General features: G+C 47.2%; 1 protein-coding gene across 1 annotated transcript; it reads left to right on the top strand.

The window, feature by feature from the left end:
- The first annotated feature begins 12,854 nt into the window (after positions 1 to 12,854).
- LOC137578732 (antifreeze protein Maxi-like) lies at positions 12,855 to 18,372 on the top strand. Its single transcript, XM_068292286.1, has 3 exons — positions 12,855 to 13,262; positions 15,788 to 16,069; positions 18,301 to 18,372. The coding sequence occupies exons 1-3, from the start codon at positions 12,855 to 12,857 to the stop codon at positions 18,370 to 18,372; spliced, it is 762 nt and encodes a 253-aa protein (XP_068148387.1).
- The last annotated feature ends 1,934 nt before the right edge of the window (positions 18,373 to 20,306 follow it).

Here is a 20,306-nt window from a genome sequence, read left to right as displayed (position 1 = left end):
CAGGAACAAAGTCGGTCGAAGCCAAATGCACAGAAGAATCACCGTAGAGGAGCCCCATAAGAGACACCAACCATCGCAGTGTAAAAACTGCCAGGAATACAACCACACCTCTTACAATTGCAATCTTAGGTCAGTGTGTGTTGGCTGCGGCGAACATCATAAAGATGGCATTTGCACCAAGGACAGAAACAATGTCGCACTAAGACTATGCAGTAACTGTGGAGGGAACCACACGGCCAACTACAGAGGATGTCCTGTCTTCAAGGATCTTAAATCTCACCTAAACGGGCGCAAACCCCAGATGGACCAAAAATCACCGTCAACGCCTCTAAATCTGCACCGAAGGTATTCTTCGCCAAGGCTGTTAGATCATCTAACATGCCTGCTACATAGAGTCCTACTGTATCCTTCGCTAGAGTGCTCCGAACTGGACAGACGGCGCCCGCAAAAGAGACCCCGTCACTCCACCATCTACAGAATCCACAACCTAGCGCACCAGAGCTTGGCCAGCAAACTCCAAGTGGTTTGGAGGCCCTATTGATCTCACTCAATCAAAACATGACCACTTTTATGACGTTCATGCAAATCCCAAGCACAATACTGAACTGAAACTATTCCTAGACTCAAGTGAAATCGACGTTTTTCTGATTTCGGCAACACATTTAACATCAAAAAATAATTTTCAAATACCAAATTATACCTTCTATGCAACAAACCATCCAGACGGAAAAGCTCATGGCGGGACTGGTATCCTAATCAAAAACCGTATAAAACATTCGTTCCTCAACAGATTTGAAACACAGCACCTACAAGCAACTGCTATAACCGTCCAAACCAGCTGCGGAAACACTACATTGGTTGCCCTGTACTGCCCACTACGCTTCTCAATCTCTGAAAAGGAATTTACCGATTTCTTTAACACACTCGGAGATCGCTTCATTGCAGCAGGGGACTATAACGGCAAACATACGCACTGCGGATCTCGCCTGGTAAATCCTAAAGGCAAGCAGTTGTACAACACAATAGTCAACCCTCTCAATAAGATATATTGCGTCTCACCGGGTAGGCCTACTTATTGGCCCACAGATCCACAGAAAGTGCCTGACTTGATTGATTTCGCAGTAACCAAGAGGATTCCACGTAATCGGATCACTGCGGATACACTGCTAGATTTAACTTCCGATCACTCTCCAGTGCTATTCACACTATTAACAAGACCTCGAGTACATAATCGCCCATATAGGCTTACAAACAACAAAACAAATTGGCTTAAATTTAAAATGTACATGAGTGCCCACATTGACTGTTCGCCGAAACTGGATGCTGCAGAGGACATTGATATGATGGGAGCTGCAGCAAGAGTATCTACTTCACCTGCCTCTTCTTACACTAAACTTGTTGACAGGCCTACGAACCGGCTGATTACTCGCTCACCAGCAGCGAAACTTCGTCTAAGGCATGCTAATCGCAACCTCTCCAATCCCTTCACACCAGTTCGGCTTCCGCGAAAAACATGGTACAATTGAACAAGTCAATCGCATAACATTCGAAATACGAACAGCATTCGAACTTAAAGAATACTGTGCGGCTGTCTTTCTCGACGTTGCCCAGGCTTTCGATAGAGTTTGGCTGGAGGGTCTGATGTTCAAAATCCGGCAAAAACTGCCGTCTCGGCTGATTTTGAAATCAAAGCTGGTGTACCGCAAGGCAGTGTACTCGGCCCATTGCTCTACCTACTGTACACTGCAGACTTACCAACGAGTTTAGGACTTACAACGTCCACTTTTGCCGATGACACGGCAATCCTCAGCAGATCCAAATGCCCAATAAAAGCCTCTGCAAAATTAGAGGAACACCTCAAGGTGGTAGAGGAATGGCTAGCAACCTGGCGTATCCGGGTCAACGAGCAGAAATGCAAACATGTTACATTTACGCTTAACAGAAGAAACTGTCCAGCTCTAATGCTAAACAACAACCAGTTCCTCAAGCCGAGGATGTCACTTACCTTGGCATCCACCAAGACAGAAGACTAACTAGCAAAAAAGTCACAGCTTCAACTGAAAGCGAGTAGCCTACATTGGATCATCAATGCTCGATCCCCTTTAGGTCTGGAGTATAAAGTCCTCCTATACAAAGAGCGCAGTCGAAAATTTTAAGATCAATCACGGGGGCCCCGTGGTATATACGAAACGACAACATTCAAAATGATATAAATATACCTTTAGCAATTATAAACAAAGACTTATTGAACAGCAAGTTTCCATCCATTTTCTCGAAAAGATTAGTCGACGTTATCCTGATTGTACATTTATTAGCGTCCGTCGCATTCGTGTTCTCATGGTACAGTAAATTCTTAAAGCTATGTGTTACGAGAGAACATAATTCAAAGTAAAATGTAAAGGGAAACGCAAGAAGAGAGCATATATCGATAGTTTAGCTATTTAACATAATGGTTAATATTTCAGAATTAAATTAATCAGGCGTTCCCTCCAACATGCTCCCCCTGTTGAAAGAACCAACTTTCAAATAATTGATTCGGAGCGATCTTTTGAATTGGCCTTTTGAAGGTTCCCTTTGCAGTCCTTAGTTCGACTACTCGAATTTTGTCACCAGGTCCTGCATTTACAGACACTAATCTTGCTAAAGGCCAATGTTGAGCCGGCACGTTGTCTTCATGTACCATTGTCCCAAGGCCACATTTGGTTTTCCTTAAATCCATTTGCTGCTTTGTTTAAAGTTCTGATAATCCCCATAATTCCCACAATGTTCAGAATTGTTGTTTCACTCGCTGCCATCTATGCAGATACCGAAGATCCGTTCCGGGAGGGTCCGTGGAATGGTAGAGTAATGATTCTGGTACTGACGTTAATTCCGTTCCAATCAGCAAATGCTTCAACTGAATTCGATTAGTTAGTATTTTTATTATAAAATTGATCAGATGTTTGTAACGCACAGAAGGAGACGTTTCCGACCCCATAAAGTATATATATTCTTGATCAGGATGAGAAGCTGAGTCATGTCCGTCTGTCCGTCCGTCTGTGCGTACGCGTTTTACTCAGCCGTCTTAAGAGCTATCGGACTGAAATTTTTTTTCGGTGGTTTTTATTACCCGGCAAAAATAAAGTATGAAAACCATAAGGATCGGAGCACTATATAGCTTTAGAAGAACTAGAAGAAACATTTTCAAAAAAATCGAGTATGCTATGAAATTTATATATGTGATAATATGAGGGTAAAATTGTTTTGTTTGTATATTGATGAATAAGTTGCAGAAAACAAAATTTGAACATGTAAAATTATTATTACCAGTGACTGCAAGGGTATACAAACTTCGGCATAGCCGATGTTAGCTTCTTTGATTTTTTTTTTTTTTTTTGTTATCGATATTTGGTAAAGTGGTGAGAATCGAAATCTGAATCGAAATAAGAAATATAAGGCAAATGAAACTTATTGGACAGCGTGGTTTTTGGAAAAGTGTTCCTTTCCTCCACGTGAATTCCAATTGCTCATCCGTAAGTGTCCCAAGTTTTAAATAACCCAATCGGGGAGTGCATCATAACCCCTACGAGTATGCGAAAATACAATTTTATGCGTGTGTGTATGTTCAAGAGATTAATGTGAGTTAATTTTATTGCAATAATTCCTAATTATTGTACATTTAACTTGTGCATTTTCTCTTCAACAGCATCGGAAAGATATTGAAGAGTCCAATCTAGCAAAAGGCTGGGGATGCCAAGTGCGTTTAATTTATATAAAAGCAGAGTATGATTAACAGAGTTTGGTTTGACGGAACAGGTTCTAAAATGCAATTAGACGATTGCAAGTGATGAGGATAAGGAGGATTTGCTTGATAAATCGAAGAGCAATAAGTTGTTTTGAAAAAATCAGCAAACATCAGACGAGAACGCCGAGTCAACAGCGATCAAAACGCCACCACCATTACGGATAGTCCGATCACGTCTATATATTAAACATTTTGAGGGGAAAATTGAAGCATCGGCAATATCAGGCTTCAGCCAAGTCTCAGTAAAGGCATGGATATGAAAGTCAAAAGCTATACTATCTACATAGAGTCTAGACAGTTTAGTATTTAGTCCCCGTACGTTCTGATAGGCCAGAGTTAGGGACGAAATTAGTTTTTTGACTTGCCAACAGGTGCAAAAGATCTGGGGAGACACCTATTTTAAAGGACGAAATGTCCCGAGTATATGAAAAACGGAACTTTTCCACAGCAATGTTTGGTGCTTGAACTTTGCCCTGGATGTAGGCTATGACTTCTTCAGAAGTAGTATTGGGATCAAGCCTCGAAATAAAAATTTGCTTTTTTGGTGGAACTACAACAAGGAAACTAGGAATATTAGGCACAGCAGTAGCGGCTTCAGCAGACGCAGCAGCAGCTGAAGCAGCCAGCACTTTACTAGCTCCTCTTGTAACTACTTTATTGGCAATATTCCTGGAAACGGATGTTTGCCCGGACGGTTCGGAAACTACAACCGATATCGTGTTAGTATCCACTGTCTCCAGGGGAAATGGACTCCTAAACGATATCAGCTGCTGTACATTTGGTGACATAGGGTCAATGTGGAAAGCCGGAACTGGTAGAGACGAATGTGCCGACGGACTGAGGGACGCGCCCTCAAACCTGGCCCTCTTTCGCGTCGGAGATTCAAACAAAAGTTTAGAACTTCTGAATTGAACTTCCATCGCCATATAAAAAGAAAATTGTATATATATGTTAAGAGAGACTTATACCAAGTTAGGTAAAAGCTAACTGCAATATTCAAATTAGAAAGAGAAAACAAAAAGAGAATATTTGTACTTATCTGTATTAAAAAATAAAACAACAACAAAAACTTGTCACCAGCGCGAAGTTAACGGCGTCGTGCGCGATCAAAAAAAAAAAAAAAGAGTAGAGAGCACCAACACCACACAAACAAAAACAAACTATGAACTGTAAATTGAGAGCTCGGGTGGGAGCAAAAAATAGAACAAAATCAAAAACTAAGCAGCGCAACAACAAAATTATATTTGCGTTTGTTAAAGTTTTGATTATAAATTTATATAAATGTTTGTAAATTTAACGCAAACTTCGCGATGAGTATAGCGATTTAATAAGATTTAGTAAGGCAATGAATTTAAATTGAATATTATAAATTAGCTTCACGAAAGAATGAAAGACAAAAATTAAGCGAGAGCGCAAAAAAACACTACCGACTTCGATGAGTGACAATATTTATATATGTATACTTGCCCCCAGGAGTCTTAAAGTTTTGTGATTGAACTTTGCGTCAGTCAACGAGTTGACCGACGATCGATTGTTGAAATCCGAGAGTTAAATATATTTAACTTTTGCCTCGCATGGTATTAAGGTAAATAAATGAAAAATTCTCAATAGTTTTTATACCCTTGCAAAAAGGGTATATTAATTTTGGTCAGAAGTGTGCAACGCATAGAACGAAGCATCTCCGACCATACAAAGTATATATATTCTTGATCAGCACGACGAGACGAGTTTAACTAGCCGTCCGTCCGTCCGTCCGTCTGGATCAACGCAAACTCCTCCTAGACCGTAAAAGCTACAGAGCTGAAATTTTGCACGTAGGCTTGTATATACTGCAGGGGTTGTATATCTCGGATTCAGCCGGATCGGACCACTATATCATAAAGATCGGGTGACTATATCATATAGCTCCCATAGCAACGATCGATGGAAAACAGTGACTTTGATCAATATCTTCGTTATTTCCTATGATTGTAGGCCATTCTTTCGCAAACATAAGCCTTTTTAGATAAAACATTCTTCCACATTGATGGCTAATATGTAAGGAAAGAGTTACCAAAAAAGTTGCAAGGGTATACAAACTTTGACGCGGTCGAAGTTAGCCCCGGCCCTCTGGTTTTTCTTTTGTCTAAGTATATCTTACTCTTTCGCCCAGTGCAATATGCAAATGCAAATTCGTATTAAGTTAAATCTTACTCTTACATTCGTTATGCAGTGGACCAAAGCGAGTGTTGTGCTGTCTCACTTATTACAAAAAGAACAGAGAGAAACTAATAAAATAATAAGAGCGGTTCAGTTTTTATGGAGAGCGCACCAAAGACAGACGTGTTTTACTCGCTATAAGTTCAGAAGTGGTCATAGTTAACCCAGTGAAAAAACAGTGAAATAGCTATAATTTAGCAAAGAAAAAAAGTTCAGTTTTTATGGAGAGCGCACCAAAGACAGACGTGTTTTACTCGCTATAATTTCAGAAGTGGTCAAAAGATGGAGCTGCTCCTTACGGAGGACTAAGTAAACGCGCGGATCCCCCTGAAAAAGATTGCTTGGAGCATCTAAAGAGCATTTGGTATACGTCGGACGATGACGCCGGTCAGACGCAAAATTTCGAGGCATACTTGTTCCAAGGTCAACAGCAGCAAGTAACGGCAAACGAACAGAACGAAGCAGAAAATGACTAAAACGATGCAGAAAGCGAGACGCAGACAGAAAGAGAGACAGAAAACGAGAGCATTCTGAATGAACCGCAAGAAATATCCAAAGCAATAAATGAGAAGTCAAATGAAAAGAGTAACAACGGGGAGCGTAACGCAACAAATGAGAAGTCAAATGAAAAGAGTAACAACGGAGAGCGCAACGGAACAAATGAGAAGTCGAATGAAGAGAACCAAAAAGAAGAAAACATAGTAAAGTACACTTTGGAAAAAAAGCTGGAAATACTTTGTTTTTGCGCCTTGCTGGCAACCCTGAGTCTGGCCACTCAAGCAGCTGGCTGGCGACGAAGACAGGTGACCAGGTCTTGGCCTGTGAAAGGTTTTGTTCTCGATTTTGACGGTGATGGAAATGTTTATGGTTGGATATCTTCCGTACTTAATTGGAAAGATCATTCAACTTGAAGGAAAATAATTTACGTTTGCTTGTCTTCGGCAAACTAACGGGCAAAGCTTTGGATTGGATACACTAAAACCCTGTGAAAACCATATTCGATGCCATGGGAAAAGTTTTCGGATCAAAGAAGACCAATTTAATAATTCGACAAGAGTTTGAGGCACGCAAGTGGTGCGTCGGCGAACCGTTCCTGAATTACTTTAACGACAAAGTTGGCCTGGCTGGCGGCTTGCGTTTGCGGGAGGACGAGATGGTCAAGTATATTGTTGACGGGATACCAGACCGTCACTTGCGAGAGATGGCTTGTATGCAACGTTTTGGGTCTAAGGATGATGTATTGGTAGCGTTTGTCAACATAGTGCTGCAGCGGGAAAAACCTGTATCTCTGCCAAATGTTTCCGCTAAGAAGAAGCCCACATTCAGGTGCTTCAACTGTAACTGTCTGGGTCACCTAGCAGCCGACTGTAACAAACCAATAAGAGCAACTGGTGCTTGCTTTGGATGTGGTAAAATGGGTCACCGAGTGGCAGATTGCAGTAAGAATAAGAAGAAGCCCACAGCAATATCAGTAAGTTTGGATAATATAAGAATTGTAAAAGTTCACATAGGTAATGATGTATTTTCCCTAGGATGCCTCATAGACTCTGGAAGCGCAGTTAGTTAAATTAAAAAGGAGTCCGTTTCAGATGAAATTAAATTGGAACCCGGTCCAGAAATAAAAAATAAATAAAAGGAAACTTGTAGCTTTTGGAAGTATTTTGTGTAACGTTGAAATATTTAATAAACATCAAAAAAGTTAATTCGGCTATGCCGAAGTTTATATACCCTTGCAGGCCTTGACAATAATAATTTTATAGGTTCAAAATTTGTTTTCTGCAACTCAATTCATCAATATACAAACAAAACAATTTTACTCTTTTTACTACAATTTGTTCTTTTTCTTTCCTCAATTCAATGAGTATAATGAATATCTACCGAATCGAAAACGACGAGGGCCTAAAGGTGAACCTAAAAAAATTAGTGCCGAGACTAAAATCAACTTTTAAAATCGTTAGGTAGATGAGTTAAAAGACTACTTGTTAGAAGGCAGGTCTGTGGAACGAAACTTAGAATCAGTACAAGCAAGAGCTAAAGAAAAAGAAAGAAACATCACGAGTATAATGAATATCTAGCGAATCGAAAACGACGAGGGCCAAAAGGTGGACCTAAAAAAATTAGTGCAGAAATTCAAAGGAATGCACTTGTGCTTGCATTATGACAAATTCTTTTAAGTTTTATAATCAGCCTTTCTTTCAACAGTTTCCTTTTCAATACTTCATTAGTGTCTCTTTCAACAGATTTTTAATTACTTCATTACTGCCTCTTTCAACAGTTTCACCTTTTAAAAATGGCGTGTTGGCAGCATTTGTCAATAAAATGCTGCAGTAAGTTTGGATAATATAATAATTGTAAAAGTCCACAGAGGTAATAATAAATTTTCTCTCTGATGCCTCATAGACTATGAAAGCGCAGTTAGTTAAATTAAAAGGAGTTCATTTCAGATGAAATTAAATTGGAACCCGGTCCTGAACATGCATATTTTGGTTTAAATAAAAGTAAACTTGAAGTCTTTGGAAGTATTTTATGTTACGTTGAAATATTAAATAAAAATGTTTGCGTTCGACTACTGATTGTTTCCAACGAGTCTATGGGAAGTCCAATACTGTTAGGTAGAGATTTTATGAAAATATGTAAAGCTAAAATTGTACTGCAGCTTGACGATGATCTGTGTAAAGAGTCAAGTTAAACCATAAGCAGTGAAGATAATTTTGACAACTGTAAACACCTATTTATTGGGAAAATATGATAACGATTAATTTGTATTTCTTGGATTTTATCTTTGGTTTTCTGCGCAGATGCAACTTGCTCGTTGCGTCGCCGGAAGAGAAGAGAGACGCCGTCTCTCAACCTATCGAGGACTTATCGCTAACAATCGATACTTATTACTAACAATCGATACTTATTACTAACAATCGATACTTATTACTAACAATCGATACTACAATACCGGTTTCGGTATATACATGAGCATTTAACAGACTTTGTAAATAATTGGAATCTTACAACTCGGCCGTCCTGACGAGGAATCGACCTCGATTCCAATGGTTAACAACGAAGGGGGGGTAAATAAGAATCTTAAGTGGCTGGTGTCGCCTTTGTTTGGCTATCAGAAGTGCAATCTTGATCAGGGGCAACCCATAGCTTTAATTTGGAGGCTTCTAGGACCCCATCATATGGTAGTTGGGTGATTTGGGAGCCCTCTACATCCCGGATAACATATCGGTCATTCGGAAGTTTTTTATGAACCACATACGGACCACGATACCGCCTGATAAGCTTTTTGTTTGTGCCTGCCGAAGTATCCACATTCTTAATAACTACGAAATCCCCCTCCTCAAAACTAACGGCAGGAAGGTGATGCTTCGAATAATATTCCGAATTATATTCTTGGGACTTAACAATGTTACGGAAGGCTAATCTCCGGACGTCTACCTCTGAGGCATCGACCTCCTCCGTTCTCTCACCCAACCGTTCGGTTAGTTCGTCTACTACCACACCTCGTTGTTCAACACCGAATAGAAGTACGGAAGCGGCAAATTTGGTTGTGGAGTGGACGGAGTTATTCAATGCAAACTCTATGTTCGGCAGTTGTTGGACCCAATCTGCATGGTCCACAGGTTCCGTCAGTTTACCCAACATGGGGCCCAACACGCGGAGTAGTAGATACACTTGAGGCAATTTTTAATGTAATTGTTAACATAAGACTTCATACACGGGAACCAGTAATGCTTCTTGATCTGTGCACAACATTTCTCCGTGGCCATATGGCCAAGCTTCTCGTGCACTACTCGTATGACATGATTTATCATTTCGGAAGGGACATAAAGTTGGGGTACACTACTCCATCTCGCAGTTCGAAATCCGCTATCTCATATTTCTCTAACTCATCTCGGAGTTTGACAATCTCAGGGTCCCGGTTCTGGGTTAACTGCAGTTGGAAGTCGAGGTTTATATCGTCAACGTATGCGGCAGTTTCTATTCTGCTTAGAGCATCAGCATGGGGCATACCAACCCCCGAGCGGTGTACAATCGTGTAGTTATAGTTTTCCAACAGCAGGGCCCAGCGAGCAATCTTGGCGGAATGTCCACCATTTCTCAGTGTCAGCGCAAGGGAATTACAATCGGTCACGATTTTGAACGGGATGAACTTAAGGTATGTCTCAAAACGTTTCAAGGAATACACTATAGCTAACGTCTCTAGCTCATAACTGTGTAGTTTCGATTCAGCGGCGGAGGCCATCTTAGAGAAGTAGGACACTGGGTGTAATTTACCGTCTGTTTGTTTCTGGAGGAGCACTGCTCCGAAACCAATTGAACTAGCATCGCAGTGTAACTCTGTTTCAGACTTCGGGTTGTAAATAGATAACACGGGGGATTCGATCAATTTCAACTTCAGTGTTCGGAAAGCTTCAAGGCATTCATCGGAGAAGACATAAGGGGTATCTTTTCTTAACAATCGGGACAGCGGACACGCAATCTTAGCGAAACCTGATACAAATCGGCGGAAGTATGAGAATAGGCCTAGGCAACGCTCTAATTCCTTGCTATCCCTTGGAATGGGCAAATCCCGTATCGCCTGAATATGAGCTGGTTTAGGCGTGATACCGGCGGAATTGGCTAAGTAGCCCAAGACTCTAGTTCCCTATACGCAAAACGGCATTTCGTCAGCTTCAGGCATAGCCCGTTCACTCTTAACACATACAATATTTCCTTCAGAATCTCAAGGTGGGTTTCAAAGTCATGCGACGCGACTAGAATGTCGTCCATATATATCACCAGTTGACCTCGGTTTATAAATTCCTTAAGGACAAAATAAACGAATCTAGCGAACACGGAAGGGCCATTACAAAGTCCGAAGGGCATGCGTACATATTCAAACTGGCCATCAGGGGTTACAAAGGCAGTATATTTGATTGAGTCTGGGTGCATTTTCACATGGTGGAAACCGTTCTTCAAGTCCAAGATAGTGAAGAATGATTTGCCACCCAGATGTTCAATGCAATCATCTAACAGACGAATCGGAAAATGATCTCGAACTGTAATTTTGTTCAACGGGCGGTAATCTACACACTTCCTTAGGGTGTTGTCCTTTTTGCGTACAGGGACAATCGCGGCAGCGTAAGGGGAACTACTGTGGCGAATAATGCCAGCTTTCAAGAGATCGTCACAAATCTCACGCACCTCGATGCGTTCGTGGTGCGACAGACGGCGGGGGCGGCAGAAAATCGGAGTTTGGCTAGTCAATTCTATTTTCATGTCATAGTTCATGGGCTTGATTAAATCTGGGTCAACTTGTACATACGACGTGGAAATAATAGACTTAAGGGCTGCGGTTTGCTCTTCCCGTAACGCGGGCTCTATATCAAAGTCTAATTCACTGACAGCAGGTAGCTCAATGGCATTTATCGCCATAAGTGCATCGTTCAATGTTTCCGAAGGTACAGCAGAAGTTTTCGGAAGGGGAGAATCAGACAACAATTCGGCAGATACAATCTCATTCCTATCATACGGCAGTATCACTCTCTCTTTCATAAATATGTCAAAGGACTTCAGAACAGCAGTAAGATTTGGATTTATACATTCAGTCGGTTTATTCATGAGTATCAACGATTCTTTTTCATATTTCAGTTCCTTCAGTTTACAGAGTCTAATATTAATTTTATACAGAAGATCTCTACCTATAATCATCGGCAGTTCGGTTGCTTGGTTCGTCAGGACTTCAAACGTATGTATTGTATGTGTGTTGCGGAGGCGAACCCTACACTGGACTTGGCCTAAGGACAGAAGTTGGATATTTCCTAAACCACGACAGTTCAATGTACGGGGGCTAAGGAGGCAGTTGGAGGGGACTTCAGATTGACGGATAAAACTCTTTGGACTGCCCGAATCAAGGAGAGCAAACATATCTATAAATCTCCTATCTTGCACTTCATCACAAACAAAAGCAACACTCACCAGTTGTAAATGGTCTAGTCGATTTCCCGCTTCATCAGCGGCGGCGGCAGCAGTGATATTGGTGGCATTTCCAATTCGAGACGGGCAGTTTTTGTAGCTGTGGCCCACTATGCCACACTTGAAACATGAATTCGGAGGTCTCATTGGTTTCGGGCATTGACTCTTGTAATGCCCCCCATCCTGAGCAGTCTGGTCTCACTCGTGACGGTGCCTGACGATTTATTTCCAGGCGCCACGGCAGTTGTTGTTGGCTGCGCCTTCACACTATTGCTTTGTCTGGAGGCAGCGGCCTGCATACGGAGGCGCTCGTGGCGTTCCAGTAGGTGCTTCAGTTCAGCCATTGTCCGAGCTGAGTACAGCATGCCGACTCGAGTAGAATTGTCCCGCAATCCATCAATGATCAGGTCGACCAGCTCGTTCTCCGGAATCGGAGCGTTCATGGCAATCTCCTGCATCTCGATTGCGAATCTTAAACATCCCTCGCCTGCCCTGATGCGCCGGCCACGCAGAGCGTGGTACACTTCCTCGATGCTACACGAGCGTCCAAATTCTCGCAAGAGGATTGCCTTCAATTCTTCGTAGCTGTGCACCGATACCGTGCGCAGCAGCACCGCCGCCGTACCTTCCAGCATACGACGGCATGCGACCAACCGTAGGCGGTCGTTCAACTGCAGAATTTCAAATGCGTCTTCCAGATCGTTCAGCCATTTCTTCACATCGTATGCGGTGTCCGCTGAAAATCGAGCCACCATGCTCTCAATGACACTCACGTCGCTGACTTGCTGTGCTTGGAATTCGTCAATCCCCTGCTGCAGTTTGAGGATTTGATGCTGTAGCTGTAGCAACTCATGTTGTTTCTGCAACGTCCCCAGTTGCTCATCCAGGCTGGGGGAAGGCGGAAGTGGCCAGTGTGATGGCGGCCGCGGCAGTCGATACGGAGGGCACTAAAGCGGGCATCCCCTCCCATGGGTCCGCGTCGGGACCAGTGGCGGGGGGCGGCGAGCGAGGCCGCAGCCCGCATGGCAGACACATAGTCGGAGGGCACAGCATCCACAGGCAAGTGGATGTGGCAGCGGGCGCAGAGGCGGCGACGGCGGCTGGTACAGCAGTGGCAGCGGGCGCAGAGGCGGCAGCGGCGGCGGGCACAGCAGCGGGCACAGCAGTGGCAGCGGGTGCAGCGGCGGCTGGTACAGCAGTGGCAGCGGGCGCAAAGGCGGCAGCGGCGGCGGGCACAGCAGAGGCGGCGGCCACAGCAGCGGCGGCAGCGAGCACAGCGGCGGCAGCGGGTGCAGAGGCGGCGGGCACAGCAGCGGCAGCGGTGGTGGGCACAGCAGCGGCAGCGGGCACAGCAGTGGCAGCGGGTGCAGAGGCAGCGGGCACAGCAGCGGCAGCGGGCACAGCAGTGGCAGCGGGTGCAGAGGCGGCGGGCACAGCAGCGGCAGCGGTGGTGGGCACAGCAGCGGCAGCGGGCACAGCAGTGGCAGCGGGTGCAGAGGCGGCGGGCACAGCAGCGGCAGCGGTGGTGGGCACAGCAGCGGCAGCGGGCACAGCAGTGGCAGCGGGTGCAGAGGCGGCGGGCACAGCAGCGGGTGCAGCGGTTACAGCGGGGGCGAATATAGCCGCAGCGGGGCCGGCAGGGGCGAGTGTGGCAGCGGTTGGCCCAGCAGGGGCGGAGGTGGCATCAGTTAGCCCAGCAGGGGCTCGTATGGCGGCGGTTGGCCCAGCAGCGGCGGGCCCGGCAGGGGCGAGCATGTCAGCAGCGGGCCCAGCAGGGGCGAGTGTGGCAGCGGTTGGCCCAGCAGGGGCGGAGGTGGCATCAGTTAGCCCAGCAGGGACTCGTATGGCGGCGGTTGGCCCAGCAGCGGCGGGCCCGGCAGGGGCGAGCATGTCAGCAGTTGGCCCGGCAGGGGCGAGTGTCGCAGCGGTTGGCCCAGCAGGTGCGAATGTGGCATCAGTTAGCCCAGCAGGGGCTCGTATGGCGGCGGTTGGCCCGGCGGAGGCGAGCGTGTCAGCAGTTGGCCCGGCAGGGGCGAGTGTCGCAGCGGTTGGCCCAGCAGGGGCGGAGGTGGCATCAGTTAGCCCAGCAGGGGCTCGTATAGCAGCAGTTGGCCCGGCGGAGGCGAGCATGTCAGCAGTTGGCCCGGCAGGGGCGAGTATAGCAGCAGTTGGCCCGGCGGGGGCGAGCATGTCAGCAGTTGGCCCGGCAGGGGCGAGTGTGGCGGCAGTTGGCACAGCGGCTCTCGGTACTGCAGCAGCGGCGGCTCCTGTGGCCGTCGGTACTGCAGCGGTAGTCACAGCAGTGGGTGCACCAGCAGCGGTGGGCGTGGAGGCGGCCGTCCTAGATGTGGAACGTGTTGCGCGCCGTGTCCCGAAATATGTATCCTTTCGGGTGGTCATCCCACTTCTGAGTTGTAAACACATATTTATTGGGAAAATATGATAACGATTAATTTGTATTTCTTGGATTTTATCTTTGGTTTTCTGCGCAGATGCAACTTGCTCGTTGCCGGAAGAGAAGAGAGACGCCGTCTCTCAACCTATCGAGGACTTATCGCTAACAATCGATACTTATTACTAACAATCGATACTTATTACTAACAATCGATACTACAATACCGGTTTCGGTATATACATGAGCATTTAACAGACTTTGTAAATAATTGGAATCTTACACAACCAAATGCTAAACATTGATTGTGACGTGGCTAATTTAAAATATTCTGTTGGCAAAGGTCTCAGTTTCAAAGAAACGACAATGCTTAAAAATATTTTGTCTAAATTCTATTTGGAAAGAAATCGACCAAATGAACCAAAGGTTAAATGCGAAATGAAACTCACAATCAATGACATAAGTCCGTTTAGCTGTAATCCAAGACGACTTTCTTATAGCGAAAAGGCTGAATTGCAAAAAATAATTGACGAATACTTAAGCAAAGAATATATTAGGCCGAGTGAATCAGAATATGTTTCCCCAATCGTGCTCGTACAAAAGACTACAGGTGAACTTAGAATGTGCGTTGATTTCAGAAAATTAAACAAGGCGACTTCAAAAGATAGTTATCCTATTCCACTTATTGATGATCTGCAGTGAAGTTTACGTCATTTACGACACCGCTTGGTCAGTTTGAATTTCTTCGTATGCCATTTGGCCTCAGAAATGCGCCGTCTACATAGATTTTGATACGCATCGCAAGAAAAAGGAAAGAAACTTCAAGAGTATAATGAATGTCTAGCGAATCGAAAAAGACGAGTGCCAAAAGTTTTTAAGCCAGGCGACTATATGGTAATTAAAAACTTTGACACTCACAAAGGGGTATCCAAAAAATTAGTGTCGAGATTCAAAGGGCCTTTTAAAATCTTTAAGTGCCTCGAAAATGATCGATACATTGTAAGTGACGTCGACGGATTTCAGCAGTCGAAGATTCCTTATACTGGAATTTGGTCTATAGCAAATATGATGCCATGGTTCAATTGGTCAGATGAAACTAATAAAGTTAACGTAAATATAGAGAAAGATGAAAATACGAATGAATAGATAAAAGTAAATACAAACCTAAATGTAAATGAAAATTCTGTTAAAGAAAAAGTCAGTATGTTAAGCAAAGAAATAAGTAAATTGGAAAGCGCTTAGAATGACAACAGTACACACAACTATAATACGAGAAGCAAAGGTCGTCGTAAAGAAGACTAGGATCAGGTGATCCTTACTGTCAGAATGGCCGAATTGTAGCAATATGTATTAATATTAATTATATCATACTCTTTCCCCCAGTGTATTGTAGAATTAAGTATATCTTACTATACTAGAACACTGTAGTATATACAAGCCTACATGTAAAATTTCAGCTGTGTAGCTCTTACGATCTAGGAGGAGTTCGCGTTGACCCAGACGGACGGACGGACAGACAGACATGGCTATTCGACATGGCAGCGGGCGCACAGGCGGCAGCGGCGGCGGGCACAGCAGTGGCAGCGGGTGCAGCGGCGGCAGCGGGTGCAGAGGCGGCAGCGGCGGCGGGCACAGCAGCGGCGGCAGCGGGTGCAGAGGCGGCGGGCACAGTAGCGGCGGCAGCGAGCACAGCGGCGGCAGCGGGTGCAGAGGCGGCGGGCACAGCAGCGGCAGCGGTGGTGGGCACAGCAGCGGCAGCGGGCACAGCAGTGGCAGCGGGTGCAGAGGCGGCGGGCACAGCAGCGGCAGCGGTGGTGGGCACAGCAGCGGCAGCGGGTGCAGAGACGGCGGGCACAGCAGCGGCAGCGGTGGTGGGCACAGCAGCGGCAGCGGGCACAGCAGTGGCAGCGGGTGCAGAGACGGCGGGCACAGCAGCGGCAGCGGTGGTGGGCACAGCAGCGGCAGCGGCACAGCAGTGGCAGCGGGTGCAGAGGCGGCGGGCACAGCAGTGGCAGCGGGTGCAGAGGCGGCGGGCACAGCAGCGGCAGCGGGCACAGCAGTGGCAGCGGGTGCACAGCAGCGGCAGCGGTGGTGGGCACAGCAGCGGCAGCGGTGGTGGGCACAGCAGCGGCAGCGGGTGCAGAGACGGCGGGCACAGCAGCGGCAGCGGTGGTGGGCACAGCAGCGGCAGCGGGCACAGCAGTGGCAGCGGGTGCAGAGACGGCGGGCACAGCAGCGGCAGCGGTGGTGGGCACAGCAGCGGCAGCGGTGGTGGGCACAGCAGTGGCAGCGGGTGCAGAGGCGGCGGGCACAGCAGCGGCAGCGGGCACAGCAGCGGCAGCGGTGGTGGGCACAGCAGCGGCAGCGGGCACAGCAGTGGTAGCGGGTGCAGAGGCGGCGGGCACAGCAGCGGGAGCAGCGGCAGCGGGTGCAGCGGTTACAGCGGGGCGAATATAGCCGCAGCAGGGGGCCGGCAGGGGCGAGTGTGGCAGCGGTTGGCCCAGCAGGGGCGGAGGTGGCATCAGTTAGCCCAGCAGGGGCTCGTATGGCGGCGGTTGGCCCAGCAGCGGCGGGACCGGCAGGGGCGAGCATGTCAGCAGCGGGCCCAGCAGGGGCGAGTGTGGCAGCGGTTGGCCCAGCAGGGGCTCGTATGGCGGCGGTTGGCCCAGCAGCGGCGGGCCCGGCAGGTGCGAGCATGTCAGCAGCGGGCCCAGCAGGGCGAGTGTGGCAGCGGTCGGCCCAGCAGGGGCGGAGGTGGCATCAGTTAGCCCAGCAGGGGCTCGTATGGCGGCGGTTGGCCCAGCAGCGGCGGGCCCGGCAGGGGCGAGCATGTCAGCAGTTGGCCCGGCAGGGGCGAGTGTCGCAGCGGTTGGCCCAGCAGGTGCGAATGTGGCATCAGTTAGCCCAGCAGGGGCTCGTATGGCGGCGGTTGGCCCGGCGGAGGCGAGCGTGTCAGCAGTTGGCCCGGCAGGGGCGAGTGTCGCAGCGGTTGGCTCAGCAGGGGCGGAGGTGGCATCAGTTAGCCCAGCAGGGGCTCGTATAGCAGCAGTTGGCCCGGCGGAGGCGAGCGTGTCAGCAGTTGGCCCGGCAGGGGCGAGTGTCGCAGCGGTTGGCCCAGCAGGGGGCGGAGGTGGCATCAGTTAGCCCAGCAGGGGCTCGTATAGCAGCAGTTGGCCCGGCGGAGGCGAGCATGTCAGCAGTTGGCCCAGCAGGGGCTCGTATAGCAGCAGTTGGCCCGGCGGGGGCGAGCATGTCAGCAGTTGGCCCGGCAGGGGCGAGTGTGGCGGCAGTTGGCACAGCGGCTCTCGGTACTGCAGCAGCGGCGGCTCCTGTGGCCGTCGGTACTGCAGCGGTAGTCACAGCAGTGGGTGCACCAGCAGCGGTGGGCGTGGAGGCGGCCGTCCTAGATGTGGAACGTGTGGCGCGCCGTGTCCCGAAATATGTATCCTTTCGGGTGGTCATCCCACTTCTGAGTTGTAAACACCTATTTATTGGGAAAATATGATAACGATTAATTTGTATTTCTTGGATTTTATCTTTGGTTTTCTGCGCAGATGCAACTTGCTCGTTGCGTCGCCGGAAGAGAAGAGAGACGCCGTCTCTCAACCTATCGAGGACTTATCGCTAACAATCGATACTTATTACTAACAGTCGATACTTATTACTAACAATCGATACTTATTACTAACAATCGATACTACAATACCGGTTTCGGTATATACATGAGCATTTAACAGACTTTGTAAATAATTGGAATCTTACACAACCAAATGCTAAACATTGATTGTGACGTGGTTAATTTAAAATATTCTGTTGGCAAAGGTCTCAGTTTCAAAGAAACGACAATGTTTGAAAATATTTTGTCTAAATTCTATTTGGAAAGAAATCGACCAAATTTTTTTTTTTTTTTTTTTATATTCATTTTATTTCCAACCATTATTTCATTTACTTCATATATTTACATATTTAGTTATTGGCGGTGTGGCTCAAACAAGCTACTGCGGGACTACCGCGAGGTATTGCTTCGCAGCGGCCGGCTTAAACTAAACCCTTTAAACTAAACCTCCCTTCTCAGCCTCTCTAGTCGCCGTTGTTCGACCATGACGGCTGCCGCAAACTCGCACACTGCCTCCCATGCGCGATCGTTTTCTAACATCAGAGGCACCAGGTTCTCAATTGTGATGCGCGTGCCGATTCTGGACTCCAACTCGAGTCTCCGTGCTTCATATCGAGGGCAGTGAAATACTATGTGCCTTGCGTCCTCGACGATGCCGGCTCCGCACCACGTGCATTCGTCGGATGCCTCGTGCCCGAAACGCTTTAGATAAGCTCTGAAGCAGCCATGGCCGCTCAGAATTTGCGTCAGGTAAAACGTAACTTGCCCGTGACTTCTGCCTATCCACTGTTGTAGGTCTGGGATAAGGCAGTAAGTCCAACGGCCCTTCGCAGATTCCGTCCATCGTTGCTGCCATAGAGCCACATGTTCGCCTCGTATTTCTTGCCGTAAACTGGCTAAGGGCGATCGCTCAACCACCGGTTGTGTGGAGTGTAGCGCTCTGTACATCGCGTCTGCTTCGTACACTAGATCGCTGACTGGAGACAGACCAGCGATGACATGCGCAGCATCGTCTGAGATTGTGCGGAACGCACTGCAAATCCTCATTGCGCAGAGTCTAAAGACCGAATCCAGCCCTCGCCTGTAGCTTTTCACCTGTAGCGCACTGGCCCAAACAGGGGCAGCGTACAGGGAAATGGATTTTGTAACGCTAGTTAACAACAGCCTTCTCTCTTGTTTGGGTCCTCTTGTATTAAGCATTATCCTTGAAAGCGCGCGTGCAGAGCTCAGTGCCTTCTGGCACGTATATTCCAAGTGCTCACGGAAGCAGAGACGTGTATCCAGCATTACACCTAGGTATTTGATGGCCCTCTTAGATGTGATGATTTTGCCACCAACTTCTATAGAGGCGGTCTCGACTTTCTTCCTGCTGCTAATTAAAACGGCTTCAGTCTTGTGGGCTGCCAATTCAAGTCCTGCAACAGACAGCCACCGGCCAATAGTTGCAATGGCGTTGTTGCATTTTTGTTCCGCTACTGCAAGCTCCTTTTCTGTTACCACCACCGCGATATCATCAGCAAAGCCGACTATGCGTGTGCCCGGATCAAAATTTAGTCTGAGGACTCCGTCGTACATGGAATTCCACAGGAGAGGTCCCAGGACTGAACCCTGTGGTACTCCAGCAGAGATACTATATTCCTCCGAGCCGTCCACTGTCGAATATCGGAGGAGCCTATTTGTGAAGTAGCTGTCCACTATATGCAGCAGATTACCCTGAACGCCGAAAGAAGCCAGACTGCCCATTATACGACTCCATTCAGCCGAGTTAAATGCGTTTCTGATGTCGAGCGTCACCACCATACAGTATTGTTTGGTACCCCCTTTCCATCTGTTACCAGATATGGCGTCTCTGGCTGTGTCCACAACTGTGCTTATCGCGTCTATCGTCGATCTTGCCTTTCTAAATCCGTATTGGTTAGGAGAAAGTCCACCTCCTTGCTCAATAGCCTTGTTGAGCCTACGCGCTATGAGCGATTCCAATATTTTTCCTGCTGTGTCCAGAAGACAGATAGGCCTATACGATGAGGCTTCGCCGGGGGGCTTGCCGGGTTTTGGTAGGAGCACCAGGTTCTGCCTTTTCCATCTGGATGGAAAGGTTCCTTCTCTCAGGCATGCATTGTACATTTTTATGAACACATCTGGGTGCAGGTTAACTGCCAGCCTTAAAGCTCTGTTCGGGATGCCGTCGGGTCCAGGAGCTTTCTTATTATTTAATTTGTTGACGATTTCCAACAGTTCTGTTTTCGTGCACGCTGTTATTTCTATCTCCCTGCTTCGAGTTGCCAGTGGTAGCTGGACCTGTTTTTGTGGGAAAAGTGAGCTGACGATTTGATTCAGGCTCGCTGCATCAGATGGTATTG

Source organism: Drosophila tropicalis, unplaced genomic scaffold (genome assembly GCF_018151085.1).
Source record: "Drosophila tropicalis isolate 14030-0801.00 unplaced genomic scaffold, ASM1815108v1 contig_677, whole genome shotgun sequence".
NCBI classification, from domain to species: domain Eukaryota; kingdom Metazoa; phylum Arthropoda; class Insecta; order Diptera; family Drosophilidae; genus Drosophila; species Drosophila tropicalis.
Note: the sequence above shows the minus strand (reverse complement) of the source record. Positions and strands in the feature narration are given on the sequence as shown.

Excerpts from the sequence above, each read along its gene's own strand:
- LOC137578732 (XM_068292286.1), top strand. The coding sequence starts at position 12,855 with ATGGCGGCCGCGGCAGTCGATACGGAGGGCACTAAAGCGGGCATCCCC. Across the intron at positions 13,263-15,787 it reads GCACAGCAGCGGCAGCGGTG|CTGTGTAGCTCTTACGATCT; the intron begins GTGGGCACAGCA and ends GTAAAATTTCAG. Across the intron at positions 16,070-18,300 it reads GCACAGCAGCGGCAGCGGTG|TTATTGGCGGTGTGGCTCAA; the intron begins GTGGGCACAGCA and ends TTACATATTTAG.